The sequence below is a fragment of the Misgurnus anguillicaudatus genome, chromosome 16 (assembly GCF_027580225.2).
Source record: "Misgurnus anguillicaudatus chromosome 16, ASM2758022v2, whole genome shotgun sequence".
Classification (NCBI taxonomy): Eukaryota; Metazoa; Chordata; class Actinopteri; order Cypriniformes; family Cobitidae; genus Misgurnus; species Misgurnus anguillicaudatus.
In genome coordinates, this window is record NC_073352.2 from 23,155,419 (window position 1) to 23,173,284 (window position 17,866).

Sequence of the window (17,866 nt, forward strand, 5' to 3'; positions counted from 1 at the left end):
GTGTTACTAAACTCGATGGAAAAGCTTACCAAACCAAAAGTGAGGTGAGCTGACCCGACCTGACCCAAACCAAACCATGGGGTACTATGCAATGGAAAAGTGCCATTAGTAGTACAGATAAGAGCTCCAGCAGTGTGTAAGGGGAGACAGTTGGCCAAATCCTACATCTATCTCTGTGTATATGCATGAGCGTTTTAACTAGCATGTGTATGCACGCTTGTATCTCCTTTCTGCTTGTGTAATGTGCACTAAGTCCAGGCCAGAGCAGAGACTGATCTTTGCTGGCAGCTCCTTTCAGCCCTCCAGACTTTCCACGTGGAGCTTTCATTCTTCTGCGGGAAAGCAGCTGACCCCTGTCTAGCCTTCTGAATGCCATCTCACCCTTTCTCTCTCTTGATGTCTCTCTCTCCCTCACACCATCCCTCTCAGGGTGTTGTTACAATTCTGCTACTTGGTATTTGTGTGTTCATGCAAAGAAGATCAATGTGCCAATCGGAGCTCAGGGAAGCAAGCAGAGTCTGGAGAGAGCGAATTCTTACCTGCTGGCAAAGTGCTCAATTCGGCTGTGCGTGTCCGCGTGAGGCAGTCTGGGAGATGAGCAAGGCCTATCAAAACACACACATACGCGTGTTAGCAAAGCAGCTTGATATGTACGACTGCTTGTGTATACAAAGATGATGGTATGAACTGGGTCATGTCAAAAATCTTTTCCTCCCTGCTGTCATACACAAAATGCACTCGGTTCCATGGTTTTCTATTGGTAAACCTTCAAAGAGAACATGAAGGTGCACAGGAGGAGATTCTCATCAGTGGAGACAGGAAATCTCACTCACGTCTCAGAGCTTTCCACCTCCAGCACTGATTGGACAGGCAGGTAACCCCTCTGAGGGTGTTTACTAAAATACTGCTTCGAGCGAAACTTGTTCTTTAGCGTTTTAGCGAAGTCCCGCATCTTCTCGCCTGAGGTTGTCTGGAATGATTCAAAACGTGCAGGAGAGAGACAGACAGAGAGAAAGAGAGGCACTGTTCATTTTTACACATTTGTTGCTTTGGTCAGTCTAATAAATTTGGTGTAAATATTTTGCATTTATTCATTTTAATCCATTTTACTCTGACTGACATAGCATATCATATTAGTCAACAAAACATGTTGTAGTTGTTGTGAATTCATGCTTCAGAAGCATGTTGCTAAGTTCACCAGTGCGTTTGTTTGCAATGCAAAGTAATTTGCAATTTTATCTTTATGCACAAAGCTGATTAATCTCATATATTTATTATGCATCTAATGAGCTGACACAGCTGAAGTGGAGCAATCTCCGACATAATAGGATTGGATTATTTAAATAAACCATATTACTTCTTCATAATTATTTTTCATTGTTCATGCATTGTTAATGTCTTGCATGTGGTATTTTGCCATCATATTTTCATCAAATTCCTAATACATATTTTGTTACCGTGGCCAAAATAACAAGCTCTCGAGCCACACCGAAGAGACTACACTTGCCAGCGGGATACAATACATCCCCTGCATCACATTTATCTCGCACACAGCCAGTACATCAGTTCCTCCTCAAAACATTCGTCTGGCTTCCTATCTCAATCTATCATTTTAAGCAGCTAGAGAAAGCTGGTGCATAATAAAGACAGCCACCTATAAAACTCAGAATGGAGCATGGGAAAACCATTAAGCAAATGGCCTTGTGCTGTATTTCATCCTAGGAGATCAATTCAGTTCAATTCATATTTATTTTGTGTAGTGCCTTGAACAATAGCGATTGAATTTGTAACCTCTTAGCAAGAACACAGCTGCCATTTGGCAAGGAGAAAGTTCTTACAAAAAAAGCAAGCATATGTACCGGGGTGTAGTACTCCATGATGGGGTAGTGGAGTTTCTTTCCCTTGCTTGTGCGGCCAGTCAGAAAACACGTCTGGCAGATGTCCACATTGAACTGTTTGAGACTTCGGTATCTGCAAAAAGGAAAAAAATCATTTTGATAGATTCAAATAACGCATCGGGAATGCCCTACTGATACAGTAACTAAAGGATTATTAGGAACACCATACTAATACTGTGTTTGACCCCCTTTCGCCTTCAGAACTGTCTCAATTCAACGTGGCATTGATTCAACAAGGTGCTGAAAGCATTCTTTAGAAATGTTGGCCCATATTGATAGGATTGCATCTTGCAGTTGATGGAGATTTGTGGGATGCACATCCAGGGCACGAAGCTCCTGTTCCACCACATCTGGTTGAGATCTGGTGACTGTGGGGGCCATTTTAGTACAGTGAACTCAATGTGATGTTCAAGAAACCAATTTGAAATTATTCGAGCTTTGTGACATGGTGCATTATCCTGCTGGAAGTACCCATCAGAAGATGGGTACATGGTGGTCATAAAGGGAGGGAAATGGTCAGAAACAATGCTCAGGTAGGCCGTGGCATTTAAACGATGCCCAAATGGCACTAAGGGGCCTAAAGTGTGCCAAGAAAACATCCCCCACACCATTACACCACCAGCAGCAGCCTGCACAGTGGTAACAAGGCATGATGGATCCATGTTCTCATTCTGTTTAAGCCAAATTCTGACTCTACCATCTGAATGTCTCAACAGAAATCGACACCCATCAGACCAGGCAACATTCTTCCAGTCTTCAACTGTCCAATTTTGGTGATTGTAGCCTCTTGTTCCTATTTGTAGTGGAGATGAGTGATACCCGGTGGGGTCTTCTGCTGTTGTAGCCCATTCGCCTCAAGGTTGTGCGTGTTGTGGCTTCACAAATGCTTTGCTGCATGCCTCGGTTGTAACGAGTGGTTATTTTAGTCAAAGTTGCTCTTCTATCAGCTTGAATCAGTCGCCCATTCTCCTCTGACCTCCAGCATCAACAAGGCATTTTCGCCCACAGGACTGCTGCATACTGGATGTTATTCCCTTTTCACACCATTCTTTGTAAACCCTAGAAATGGTTTTGCGTGAAAATCCCAGTAACTGAGCAGATTGTGAAATACTCAGACCGGCCCGTCTGGCACCAACATGCCATGCTCAAAATTGCTTAAATCACCTTTCTTTCCCATTCTGACATTCAGTTTGGAGTTCAGGAGATTGTCTTGACCATGACCACACCCCTAAATACATCAAAACAACTGCCATGTGATTGGTTGATTAGATAGTTGCATTAATGAGAAATTGAACAGGTGTTCCTAATAATCCTTCGCATCAAGCGCCCTTGAAAAAAGAAGTCACTGGCTGCCACTGAGCTCTATAGAAAATGAAAGGTTTTAACCAAAGCGCTCACTTTTCAATCATTTACTCACTGTCATGTTATTCCCAATGACTATCATGTGAAACACCAAAGGAGAACTTTAAGAGAATGTTTAAGCTTTTATCTTGCACACATGATATTGGATGGGGACCAAGGGCTTTCAGCCGTCAAAAAGGACAAAAAGCATCATAAATGCATCATTAAAGTTCTTCATAAAAACATTATATATAAGACATATGACAGCTTTTTATGGGCAACAGACTGAAATTTCTCGATATTCATTAAAAATCATGCTTGACAGCTTCAGTGTATCACAAAGAGCAGCTTGGACATTTTGCAAAAAGAAGACAAAAAGTCATGCATACATTAAATAGTCTATTAACGATTCAGGTAAACTAATTCCCTGCAGTTTTCATCTACCTTTATAGGTACAACTGATTAAACACATGCATGCCATCAAATTTTTATTTCTACCAGCTATTGCTTAGCATTGTAGCTGCTCACCTGAAGCCTTTGATAGGACACTGTTTACAGATGTAGCAGCGTGCCTGGTGCTTGGCTGTCTCAGCTACGGTCACCCGGTGCAGAACAGGAAGCCAAACTACTGACTGGGGCTCCAGGCTCATCCACTCTAGGAAGTGTGACACCTCGATGGCTGATTTACCAGGAACCTAGAGATAAACCAAAGCACAGAGGATGCACATGATATAACAACACAATTTTTGAATTAACCAAACTGCAATGTTATACCATGCCCAATTAGGCACCAAAAACTTCTGGGAACTAAATTTCCCAGCATCCTTTTAACCAGCGTGATTACAAAAAGGCAAAGCTCCAAAAAGAAAAGCATTCCCAACGAGGCTGCCCCTTGTTACCATGGCACAGCGGGACAAGCGAATAACAAAAAAATAACCCTAATAAGAAAGAATGGCACGAAATCTACAATGTACTAAATTCTCATTAAATACGCATTGATGATGCATTAAAAGGTTGATTTCCCTGGAGCGCTTTCTGAAGTTCCAGCAAACCTACATAATTAACACAAGGATCACTAGCGTAGCGCTTAGCAGCCACCGGAGCGCTAAGATTGTGTATATTTTGCGTGTGTGTTCGCAGTCGGGGGCTGAGAAGAAACTCTGTGGTATTGAGTGCAACACTCCAGAAGTTTTACTGAAACAGCAACAAGGGTACACCACAGAGAGAGCCGAATGTTTCCCATGAGGCTGGTCCATAACTTCAAAGAAAATGCACCCAGTCTTTTCATCACACATGGCCAAGCACACGCAAGCCCAGCCAAGATGCATCTGATGTGACTCATCCAGACGGTGATAAATAGGTGCTGATTGGCATCGCGGTGGCATTTCTTAAAGTAATAAAAAACAGAAATGGAACTAATATGAAAATAAATGGATTTTAATTACGTGTGCCTAAAACTGCACACATGTTACTAAATGGGACAAAAATGTAATTAAGAATTGGCACACCCAGAACGAAAGGTTTAAGGGCATTCTACAAGAAACTTTTGCCCTACGTCTATTTCGTAATTAAAATGAAATGCCAAGAGGTTGCGTTTCCAAAGAGCTGCTGCTGCGTTCTCAGAATTAAAGCTCTATAAGAGTAATGAGATATGAGAACATTTCATCTGCCATTACATCTGCAAGCTCCTTACACAGTGTTGACTGTAAGGTCCAAAACATACTCGATACAATTACATTAAAGCGGCGTTGCCAAGTCTGCAATTTTCCCACAAAATTGAGCTACTTTTAATCTGTTGTTTTTGTTTTGTCTGCAGGTTAAAAGGACTATGTTTATCTGGAGTCCATTTTAAGGCATTATGATCTTATTTACGAAATCAGACCTTACTTATATAATGTGATTTTTAAGAACAAATTTTGTGTAATGCATACAATTTTATGCAAAATATGTATTTTAGATATGGGAGGGGATATTTAGGGGAATATTTGAAGAGTTTGGTTCCAAAACGCGATAAACGGCATTTAAAAAAATAAAAGAGTTATCGTCAAAATCAGTATTGTATCAGGTCAGTATTAAAAAGTAAATTCTTAATTTTACGCAAAATCAAATATCCAACGTGTTATTTTGTCATATTTTACCCATTTTTCCCAAAATGTGATTAACGGCACTCCTCCTTTTCTGAAGAATGCAATAAATCCACTTAACGAATCACAGCGCACCGTTCCAAGCATTGTAAACAACAATTGCGGCGTGTTGAATACACACAGAATTTTCTCATCTACTTTGTACTTTGTGATCAACAAACAAAAACAAAATAATACTTTGATGGCATTGATTAACCTGTGGTGGTTTTCTGTGATGGGAAAGAAATGTAAGCCAACAAAATTTAATAATGTATGCGAGAGGCACTCAGGAGTAGGGCTGGGCAAAAAAATAAATTTTTCGATGAATCGGTTTTTTTACGTGGTCGATTCAGAATCGATTCTCAAAGTGCAGAATACATTTTTTTCGAATTTTTTCTGCAAACCTTGAACGTAAGATTAACGTTAATCAAATTACTAGTCTTCTTCAGTAGATGTCACCCTCTTTTTTGCCTTGCACGATGTTACCAAGGAGTCTGTCATTCTTTCATTCAGTGCTTAAAATGGCGGTTTTAGGTGCTTCATCGAAGTTGAAGCCACCTTCACATAAAAAGTCAGAGGTATGAAAGCATTTTAGATTTCGGAAGCAAGACGACAACGATAGTGTTTCTTTTTATTAATTACCCACTTGTAAACTTCTGTTCACTGTTCTTTTTTATTAATATAGTATTTGTATTAAATCTATATTCATTGAGTTGAATTGAGAATCGAGTATAAAAACCGACCCGAGAACCTGAATCGAAAATTTAACCGAGAATCGAAATCGAATCGATTTCATAGCTATTGAATCGAAATGGAATCGATCTGTAACATTTGAATCGATACCCAGCCCTACTCAGGAGACGGAAAAATGACGCCTGTTGCTTGTTCTTCCGACAGCATCAAGCTTCTGTCATGCTAACACATTGACCCCAGGGGAAAAACTTTCCATTATTTTACTCGAAGTCAACGAAAATCAAGCAGGATCAAAACATTTTACAGCTGATCGCTGTGAAAAAGTTCAGCGACGATGTCCTAAGGATGACAGCAGCAATAACAGTGTTCTTAATATGACAAAGTGTTTTGATTAATGCCATTAATGTTTTTTTAATCAGTGTATACCACTAGTCAACAAAATGAATATAACATGGCAAAGAGGAATGCACATTTATATTTTTATTCAATAGATTTATAGCATTTTGAAAAAAAACTTGGAAAAAATAATCAGTTTTATAATAAATCTTTTAAAATAAAATTACAGATTAGATTTTTAAAAATGTTTTTATAACCTAAAGATGCTATGTGAAAGTTTGTAACAGAAAATAGTGGTTTTCATCTTGTCACTTTCTTGGTATAGAAAACACGTTTTTACCGAAATTAGTCAACATTTATTTATTGCGTTTTGGAACCAAATTCTTCATTTGCAGTCTTGACATTTTTTTGCCATTGGGTTGGTTATGTTACGCAGACCTGGCAACCCTGCATAAAAGCGAACACTTGCTGTTAACCCCAACAAATAGCATTTGCATAAAAGTCTTCTATTTTAAGTTTTCATTCTCATGTCAACAATGCTTTGGCCAGGCATTCCTATTTGCATATTTTCATGTACAGGCTAAAACCCAGTGGAATAAAGTCATAAAGTCACAGAACAGCTCTTTAATCTCAGTGTGTTCCAGCCCACAAAAGAAGCAGCTTAGTAAGGAGAGAGCGAGAGAGACCGAAAGAGAAATGTGACAGGCAATAAAGAAGAGAATTGAGAAAGTGTGCCTTTGGTAAAAATATTTAAGAAGATTAACTCATTACAGAGAGCAGAAGGTCTGTGCAAAGGGAGGCCCTTTCATCATGACAAAAGACAGCATATCAGAAACTGTAAGAGAGAGTATCCGGGTAGCTGAATAAGTCTTAGCCTCAGATGGCACGCCCACAGACCGCCCACAGCCTGTTTGCTCTACCTCTAATGTATATTGCCCTTAAACTGCAAAGAAATTATATTGATTGGTTGACTTTATGTCTTTGTGAGGGCACACATTTTTTAACTTAGTGTCTCAAGGTGTTTCCACTGTTTTACTCTGCGTATTGAGTATAATGTAGTGATTCATCAAAATTCTGGTCCGAAGCCAAACATTTTGATGCACTTGGCCAAAAAACCTTTAAAAAAAAAGTAAAAATTACCTAAAAATAAAAAAGTTGGGTACACTTTACTTGAAGGGGTGTTAAGACTGACATGACACATTTATAATCATGACATGACACGTGCTATGAACATTTTATGCACATTTATGACAGCTGTCATTAAGTGTCATTTGTTTAGTTATGTCATTTTTAATGCAAATATGTCATTGTTTGAATTGTCTTTGTTATGACAACTTGACATAAACCAATACATATTAACTTGTGATAAATCGGTCATAAATTTAACATAGCAGAATAATTATCAAACTTAAGAAACTACCTTTATGGGTTAACATTACATTAAACTGTCATTTAAATGTCATTAAGTGTTAATACCATGTCAAATTATTTTAAATGCCTTAACAAAATGCAACAGACATGTCAAAAGATTATACTTAACTTTATGTGTGCGCAATACATAAAAACTGACAACTAACAAAACTTGGTCTTTCTCAAACAGGATTCTGAAATTTTTTGACATAGAAAAAAAAAAACTAACAAAACATTACATAAATAAATTGAATGTAATAAACTTTGCAGCAATATGGACCAAACCCTGCATGGCTTAACCCATTATTGTACTATTTTCATTTAATTTTAGGTGAATTGGTCTCCAAATGCAATAAAGTATAATTTTATCAATTATTATTATTGAATGATTGATTTTATTTGTTAAACACATGTAGGAAACTTTAAAAAAATATAAACTGAAGAAAATATTAATGATGTTTTTATAAAACTATTAGACAGAGTATTAACACTTAGTGACATTTTAATGACAAACTTATACAGTATTTGTACCACTGTAGTTGAGGTCAAGAAAAATATTCATAACGCTGTCATAAAACAATTTGACAGAGTATTAACACTTAAGACATTTTAATTACAAATTATATTTGTACCACTGTAGTTGAGGTCAAGAAAAATATTCATGACACTGTTATAAAACTATTTGACAGAGTATTAACACTTAATGACATTTTTATTACAAATTCAATTTGTATCGCTGTTAAAGTGGACAGTTATGTTGTCTTGGTAATGTCAAGTTGTCATGACAAGTTATGATGTATTGGTTAATGTCAAGTTGTCATCAGTGTTAATCAGTGTTAATTTCAGTGTTAATTTCGTTGACGAAGACGATGACGAAAAATATTCGTCAACGAACCATTTTCAAAAACTGGGACGAAAACTAAATAAAAACTAAATAAAAGTCAGATATGATGACAAAGACTGTAACGAAATATAACTGACACTTTAGTCAACGAATAAAAATAAGACAAAAATGTTAGGGAGGGACGAATGGAGAAGAGATCCAATCAGAGCTACTCATTTTGTGGGAAAGTTGGGAAGAAATCCAAACAGAGCGAATCTTTGAGGGTAGGTTGATCTACGCAGGCAGCAGGCAGTAGAGGCATTTTAAAAACCTGCGGCAAAGTTCGTTTTCACAACAGGTTGTTTACATTATATTTAGTTGTACAGTCTTCGTCACCCAGCTTTGGCTGATTTCATTTGACTTCGCTTGTTAGCAACACGCTAACGTTTTGGGGTGCACCCGGTCTGAAGACATGTCTCATTAACAACAAAAATGCCAGATCTAGCGTCTAATCTGGTCACACTTCAAATATGACATGACGACAGCCTGTAAAGACGACTCATCCAGAAATACATGCAAAGGTAAACATGCACGCTAAGGTTATTTTATAAGATAAACCACCGTGTTTTCGCTAAACTTGGTATAACATAGAAACTAAAGGAATACACATCTGAACTGTATTGATTGTATTGGGTTGTCTGAAATAATACTGAGTATAAATATTCAGTGTCCTCAAATTGATTGAAGTGTGTAACGTTACTATTATAGTATATGTTGTGGTTTTACATGACTGGACAAAGTGCGTGCGTAAGTGCGTGTGTGTGTCTGCGCGCGTGTGTATCTGTGTGTGCATGTCATTTAGGGAGAATGCATATCTTTTTCAGGGACCATGTATATTTTTTAGGTTGAGCGGGCCTTATGCTTATTTTATGTGAGATTATCTTTTGTGAAAAAGCCACGGTCAGTTTTTTTGACATTAAGAATAAAATAAAATACGTGTTTTCTATAACAACCATTAAATCTGTCACTGTATTGCATATTCAAACCTTAATACCATTCCATAACAGACTAAAAACTTAAGACTAGACTAAGACTAAAACTCATGTGATATTTCGTTGACTAAAACTAGACTAAGACTAAAAGATGTCAGATGACTAAAATAAGACTAAAACTAAATGGTGTGTTATTCAAAAGACTAAGACTAAGACTAAATCAGAATTTGTTGCCAAAATTAACACTGGTTGTCATAACAAACAAGACATTTCAAACAATGTCATTTTTGCATTAAAAATGACATAATTGAACAAATGACACTTAATGACAGTTTTCATAAATGTGCATAAAAGCTCCTTCATGTTCATAACACCACGTGTCATCTCATAATTACAAATGTGTCATGTCAGTCTTATAAACACCCCTTCAAGTAAAGTGTTACCAAACAATTTACGGTGCATCACTAGTATACAGTATTTGTTACATTTTTACACAATGCTAACCCAATGCTTTACGTGATGGAAAAAAACTAAAACTCTCATAAATAACTGTAAATGCCAGTCAAAAGTGGATCAATTTTAATCCAATTTATGATTCTGTGAGAATATGAGATTAGGAAGATCAGATTTCTCTTATTGATTTAACCTAAATTTAAATGTTTGACATGACCCTCCTCAGTCAATACTGAAGATATCAAGATTATATTATCACAGAATGCTCTTTACATTATGCAGGAAGATTTTTTTAAATTAATCATAAAAAATGACCTTGGCTATAAGAGGATGAATAAGTCTTACCATACGGAAGCAGCTACGGACACTGGGCTCTATGTTGCTCCCTCCAAATGCTGCCACCTCCCCTAGCTGCCGAGGGATCTGAATGGCCTCGTGCAGCAGCAGACTGAGATGTTTCTGATCTGTCAGCCCACCTGGACCGCACACCTGTCGAAAAAGATCTGCAATAGACACACAAAAGAACTGCTTAAATAATACATAAGGAGTAGACAGTAGACAAAAAGGAGTCAGCTTAAATAAATCTGGAGTATGAGAATTAAATATGATCTTTAGCTCATAGAGGTGTCATGGGAGTGTGAGGCAGCATAATGTGTGACAAGAATTCTTTTCTTTAATAATGTATCACTAATAAAAAATATAAGTATTAAAACAAGATCTATTTAGAAGCAAAATTGCATATAACAATATGCAGTATAAAGTGAAAGTGCATGATTGTCGATGTGACCTCTGCATTTAACCCATCGCAGTAAGTAGTGAACACACATGTAGAGCAGTGGTCAGCCATTCACTGCAGCGCCCAGGGAGCAATTAGGGGAAAGGTGCTTTGCTCAATGGCACCTCAGTCGCTTTCTGCTGGCCGTAAAAATCAAAACGTTCAGGTTACAAGCCCTAATTCAGCCACAACTGCACAGTATCATACAAATCTTGAGCTCTTTTCAATGAATTGATTGATACAGCTCACAAAAAAGTGTGAATTTATAAAGGTATTGAAGTGAACAACTCACCAACTCAAAGAATTCATTTACATGCAGAGTTTTACTTTTTTACGTATTAAAGGAACAGTTCGGCCAAAAATGATATTAAACCCATGATTTACTCACCCCAAAGCCGTCCGAGATGCATATGTCCATCATCTTCAGACAAACACATTTTCAGTTATTTTTGAACATGTTTTAGATCTTTCAGTTAATCAAATATGAAGATATGGGGTCCACGTCCTTCAAGTCCAAAAAATGTGCATCTATCCTTCACAAAATAAATCCAAACGGGTCCACGATGATCAACAAAGGCCTTCTGAGGGTAATCCACGCCGTTTTGTTGTAGAAATATCCACATTTAAAACTTTATAAACGAAAATAACTCGCTTCCGGTAATGCCGCCATCTTAGTTGCGTCCGCATTCAGAATGAGAGCTTACACAGCTTACAGAAGTTTCTCTGTGGTGCCCTTCAAATTTGTCATACGTCACTAAGACAAGTGCGTACACTATGCTCTCCTGAATACAGAGGAGTTTAAGATGGCGGCGCTAACGGAAGCTAGTTATTTTTGTTTATAAAGTTTTAAATATGGATATTTCTACAACAACACCCCGCGGATAACCCTCAGGAGATCTTTGTTTATCATCCTGGAGTCGTTTGGATTTCTTTGGGAAAGGATATATGCACATTTTTTGGACATGAAGGACGTGGACCCCCGTAACTTTACTGTTTAGCAGCTGGAACATATAAGACATTTTCTAAAATAACTGAAAATGTGTTTGTCTGAAAAATGATGGACATATGCATCTCGGACGGCTTCGTTGTGAGTAAATCATGGGTTTGATATAATTTTTGGCCGAACTATCCCTTTAAGTATAATACACTGATAATATGCAAGGTCATGTCAGTTTTCTTTTATTAGTTAAAGCTCAAAAACGGGGACAGGTCATAAACTGGACTCAATAAATATTGGTTTGTTTTTAACCCAGGGCTGGGTAACTATTGCACAGAACACATTTCTGGGTTTAAATGACCCAAATAATGGGTTGTTTTAATCCAACTGCTTAGTTGTTTCAACATGGTTGATTGGGTAAAAACAACACATTATTTGGGTCATTTTAACCCAGAAATGCGTTCTGCCCAATAGTTACCCAGCCCTGGGTTAAAAACAACTCAACATTTTTAGAGTGTGCTAAAGCAAACTCTGATCAGCACAAGTAGATTTCTGCCCATTACTCTGTTACATGTACGGCTCAACTGGTTTGATCATGTCTTCACACTTAAATGCCACAAGTGGAAGTAAGTGTAAAGTAAAGCACAAGTCTACTCTCAAGTTGATGGAGAACAGTATAGTTTTTGACAGCTTTTTGAATTACTACACTCACCCATCCATTGAAACAACCTGACAAAGGTTTATTTAATAAACCAAAATGTGTCCTGTCCAATATTTACACAGCATTGTGTTAAAAATATCCCAGAATTTAGAGTAGGCGGACTATAGGCGGTGACGACACTGCCTGCAATAAACCTCCAAAATCTCCAAATCCTGTGTAAACGCAGTTTGCATGTAAACAGGTTTCTAGAATGAGCTGATTTTTAAAGATATCTGCTTATTTTGTGCATGTAAACACACTCAATCATCGAGTCGCAGCTCTCTGGATATGAAAATCCTCACACAAAGCTTATTTTTGGATGAACTATTCCTTCCAAAAAAAATAATTCAGAACTCAATTTTCTTCTTTATTTAAGTACAAATGAGGAGCTGAGATGCAAAAAGCTGCTAAACCTTACCTCCATCAAAAATGAGATGATGATATTAACCGAATGCTTACGGCATGTATTATACGTTCATCGGATACATTCCCTTTAAATTCACTTAATCCCAGGCTCAGGCCATTTAGAAATACTGGTTTGTTGGCACCATCCATTAAGAGTCTATAAAAAACACTCATTTGCAAGAAAACATGTCAGGCGCACTTAAGAGTATGGTGTGATTTGTATGCATGTTCTTAACAAATGCAGTAATGTATCTCTGAACAAAAGGCTATCATGAGCTGAGAGAACTGAAATAGTTTAGATTGTGTGTGTGTGTGTGTGTGTGTGTGTGTGTGTGTGTGTGTGTGTGTGTGTGTGTGTGTGTGTGTGTGTGTCATGAAACTGGCCATCATTTGACAAAATGATCTTGACAGGAGTGAGAATGTTTTCTCCAGTGCCAGTAAAAATAGCACTATGTGTGGTGGCTGGCACTTCACAAACACACACACAAACACAAATTTAGAGTAACATGTAAACCATCCTCATACACAACCCAGTCAACAGGCTTTCTGTATGTGCTCTTTACCATTGCAATCACAAAATCACAGAGAGCAAAGACTGCGCTCTCCCACACTGCTTACTAAAATAGGATTTTATTTTACCTGTACACAATATTTAGGTTTTATGATGGTTGACACCTGAGTCTTTTCCTATAGGGTTCTGCAGTGCACCATACCTGACTCTTATTTATTGGGCCATGCTCATGACCACTCTGTCAACTCACCCCCACAGATTAAATTGTAGCTCACAGGTTTATGACATAACAGAAAATCAAGAGGAAAATCCCATGAGAGTAATACTAAGGTTGTGATTTTTCACTGTGACACTGAGTTTTGATTTATTTTCACAGATTTCAATAAAGATAAAAGTGAGTTTGGGTGTGACTCAGGTTCTGCCCACGTTGTGGAGACCAAATGACCCCACAAGGACAGTAAAATTGGAAATCACCTACACTGTGGGTTTGATGTGTGTATGTGTCAAGTTTTGCCAGCATTGTGGTAAACATCTCCAAAAGGATAGTTAAACCAGCAATAACCCCAACAAGAAAAACAGCTTAATAAACATACCACATGATGTCTTAATGAAAATGCAAAATGGTTTCTGTGAGGGATCAGAATAAAGTTTCCATAATAACAGAATAAATACAATTCTATGTATGTGTGCAAGTTTGGCCATACTTATGAGGGTGTATTTTTAAAATCTTTACAAATATGGTAAACTGTCCAAAATACCAGCTCATGGGCATGGCGGTCCTCAGTAAAAAAACTCATTAATTAGCACATTGATTGTACTGTAATGCATGATCTTTAAAAAACACTTTGGAAAGGGGAGTCAAAGCCGAGTACCAAAACACACTTGTAGCCAATCAGCAGTAAGGGGCGTGTCTACTCAATGGCATCGTTGCCTGGTTGGGCATGTGTGGGGCGGGTCTATCAAAAGAAGATCCAGATTCTATTGGGGTAGGGGCGTGTTTGTTTAGATGATTTCAAATATCAACATTGGCTTTCAGAGATCGTGCACCTCGCCTTTAAGGGTACATTTATATCAACATTTCCCAACCCCGTTGCTGGATGCACAACAATTTGGATGTCTCCCACATTTGACCCCATTATTTCTCATCTTGGAGTCTCTACTGATGAGCTGATTGGGATTTAGGTGAGTTTGAATAGGAAGAAATGTAGGAAAATATGTACAGATGACCTACGTCTGAAACCACATACTGTGACGGTACGTATAGACCCCTTAATTGCCCATGTCACTGTGATGTCACCGCTGGAAACCAAAAATAAGTAGGAATTCATAGCCGGCGCGCTAAAAGTTCGAAGTTTTGACTTTAAAATGTCATCTTGTTGTGTTTTAGGCTGCCAGAATAGAAGTAACAGCACTTTTGGTTTAAAAAAAGTTTTATCAGATCCCGGCAGACATTCTTTCACAGAAATCAAGAAGACAATTGAATGCAATACGGCGTACAGACTGGACGGAAACGATATATATAAATAATGTAAAACATAAATAATGCTTGTGCTTGCAATGCACACTTCATATCAGGTCAAATAATCTATGCATATGTACTGTTGTGTTGGTTTTATCTAGTACAAATCAGCAAGTTTCTGTTTTATAGGTGAAAAGTTGCGCTATTGTTCAGCTTAAATGTTAAACAAACATACATCGATAGATGTGTGTGCCATCCTTTAAAAGGTCTCTTAAAATAATCCACATAATCATAGTTAGCCCAGCGATAGGTTATATTAGACAGTAAGCCTGGACAAAATTCCCCAAACCACCCGAAAGTAATTAATATGTTGTTTAGGAAATATCCAAAACCTGGTTAAAATCGCAAAAATAGTTGTCACGTTCCCGCAGAATCAGTGACTGTACATATTCAGACAGTTACGAAACATGCTAGCTTAAGCTTGTCAACATTGCCTCCGCAGCTCTTTCTGCCTCCAGCTAAGCCCCGCCCACACAATACGTCACAATAGCCTCTTTCACACAGTAATTCTGGAAAAATTACCATGAATTTACCAGAATGAATTTACCAGTAAATACAAAAATGTGCTGTTCACACATGCAGTGACGTTCCGTCTTTTTACCAGTAAGACATCATTCACACATCAGTATCAAAATACCGGTAAACTCGGAGAGAAAGCGGAAGTTACCTGTGGCGCGCGGCCGACGAGCTCCGTCCGTGTCGTATTTGTAAACGGCGGGTTATGACTTAATATCCACGGTCCGTATTTTGTTGTTTTCACATCTGTGGCAAACGGTCGCGAAGTTGCTCGTGACCAAACAACATTGCGTTATGCGGCGTCAAACGGAACCTGCGCGTTTGCACATTAGGCTTCACAGATGGTGTGCTAAGGACGTCGGCAATTTGGCAATTAGATGGTAAGCTGTTTTAAACAACTTTGGTGAAGAAATGTGGATGTTAACTTCAGGTGTGCTCGACTTTTAAGCAACATGTGTGTGGAAACGTCCGTAAACAGTCTGGGGGAAACCGCGTCACCTGTATAAAAACCTTTCTGATTGGCCCGATCTGTCAGCGCGGTCTGACGTCGTCCGTTCTAAATGCCGGTAATGCTATATTTTTCGTTCACACACAGCGCTTACCGGTAAATTACCGTTAATCTTACAACCTGTCTTACTGGGAAATTGGGAGCACTGATTTACCGGAGAGGTTCTGTTCACACATGACATGTTAACTGCAATTTACCAGTAAATTACCAGTAAAGACTGTATGTGTGAAAGGGACTAATGTTTCCCAACTGTAAAAGGGTCTACTGAATTAGATGTCAATCACTTACTCATCGACCGTTAACACAGTAGGTTCTATATAGAATTAATATAGAAGTAGTATGAATGAAATTCGGATCCGCAATGTCGATACATCACGTGACACTTGTCGTCATATCAACAGGTGAGCCTTTAAACAAATGCAACTTAACAACAAGAAACAGCTGTTCACTATATGTATGCGTTACTGCTTTCTGACATTTTTGAATCTGACAATGCTTCTTCTTCGTTGGGTGACTCAGTCCTCTCACAGGGCTCACGGGATAAAGTGTCCATCGAATGCACAATCCACAATCTTGCTGGAAGCAGTAGGTCATGTGGGTACTTTTTGCCTAGTGTTTTTGGAATACTATGAATTTGGACATACAGCACTACTCCCCTCGTCTACTGCTTTTCACCTAATATATAGTAGGGAAGTAGGCGGTTTCGGACGCAGCAATGGTGTGCCTCCAGGAACAGGGTTGGGAAACACTGCTTTATGCAACAACAATATACTAACAACAGAAAAGTTTATCGCATACTGTAGATGACAATGTTGTCTATGCAATCCTTGTACATACGTATTAATAAAAACGACTACAAATTATGCATTTTGCATGGGCCTATAGACCCCTTCAAGGTTTGTAAACATTGAATGAATATCGGGTGCGTGCGCAGCATGGGGCCAAACTGTTCATACCATTTAGGTTTTCTAGTTTAATCTAACAGAGCTGAAAAAGGACGACGTATCTGAAATGAAGTGAGCACTACAAACACAAGCCTCTTTGATCTTTGCATTGTCCCAGTCTGCACGTTTAATTGCTTGCAGCTACAGACGTTGCACTTCCCGTTTTTGAGATCCTGCAGGAACCCCGAAAAACTTAACGGAAGACCTGGTGTGATTTTCAAAGCCAACGACGCAAGTAGGCATTTTTGACGATACCGAAGACCGAACAATACGCAACTCAATCTGCTGCAATGACTTTTCTGACCCCAACATGCGCAGTGGGAACCGCCAGTGAAGTGAACTGTGAAGGGGTCTATAGTTGGGAATGTCTGAACACATAGACAAATAAAAATTCTAAACAAATAAAAAGTATTCTGTTTTTAGCTGAAAATGATGACATGTAAAGGGTCCCTAAATCTAATAATGTTAACAGATTTGTGTGGGGTTTAGGTCTAGGGTAATAGTCTATGTGATGGCCTCAATACTACAGTGAAATAAACACTGTTGCATGTTTTCATAATAGGCAGATTAGACAAGACACCAGGGTTATGCAAAGTAAACCTTTACTCACATCTATACTTTTCCTGGATATCTGCGTTGCATAGAATCACCAGGCCTGTCTTGAAGGAAAGCACCCGCATCTTACCATTACGCCCACTGAATACAATAACAGAGTTAGAGATAACACAATTAGAGATCTCACACAATTAGAGAAAACACTCACAAACACATTCAAATTCAGAGACGCGTCTAGTCATGTACTATTACAACATTACAGTTAAGCAATATTACTATTAGGCATATTAGGTAGGTAAACAGAACCAAACAGTAGTAAAAGTCTCTTCAACATGTTGTGCAGAATGCACTAGGGCTGTCACTTTTTATTCGATATTCGAATATGCATTCGAACATGACGTGAAATATCCGTATTCGAACTATAAAT

At 38.3% G+C, this 17,866-nt stretch overlaps 1 protein-coding gene across 5 annotated transcripts in view; it reads right to left on the reverse strand.

Annotated features, from left to right (window-relative positions):
* drp2 (dystrophin related protein 2) overlaps nt 1-17,866 on the reverse strand; it is a 208,339-nt gene that overhangs the window by 22,136 nt on the left and 168,337 nt on the right. For 4 of the 5 annotated variants that reach the window (XM_055179059.2, XM_055179056.2, XM_055179058.2 and 1 more), the window contains 6 exons: nt 17,495-17,580; nt 10,415-10,572; nt 3,768-3,934; nt 1,860-1,971; nt 834-970; nt 540-605 (listed from right to left, as the gene is read on the reverse strand). In XM_055179059.2, coding sequence (XP_055035034.1) covers nt 540-605; nt 834-970; nt 1,860-1,971; nt 3,768-3,934; nt 10,415-10,572; nt 17,495-17,580 — 726 coding nt within the window. Of the gene's footprint in view, nt 1-539; nt 606-829; nt 971-1,859; nt 1,972-3,767; nt 3,935-10,414; nt 10,573-17,494; nt 17,581-17,866 lie in introns of those variants that run through there. The other variant, XM_073854363.1, reaches the window with a different exon arrangement.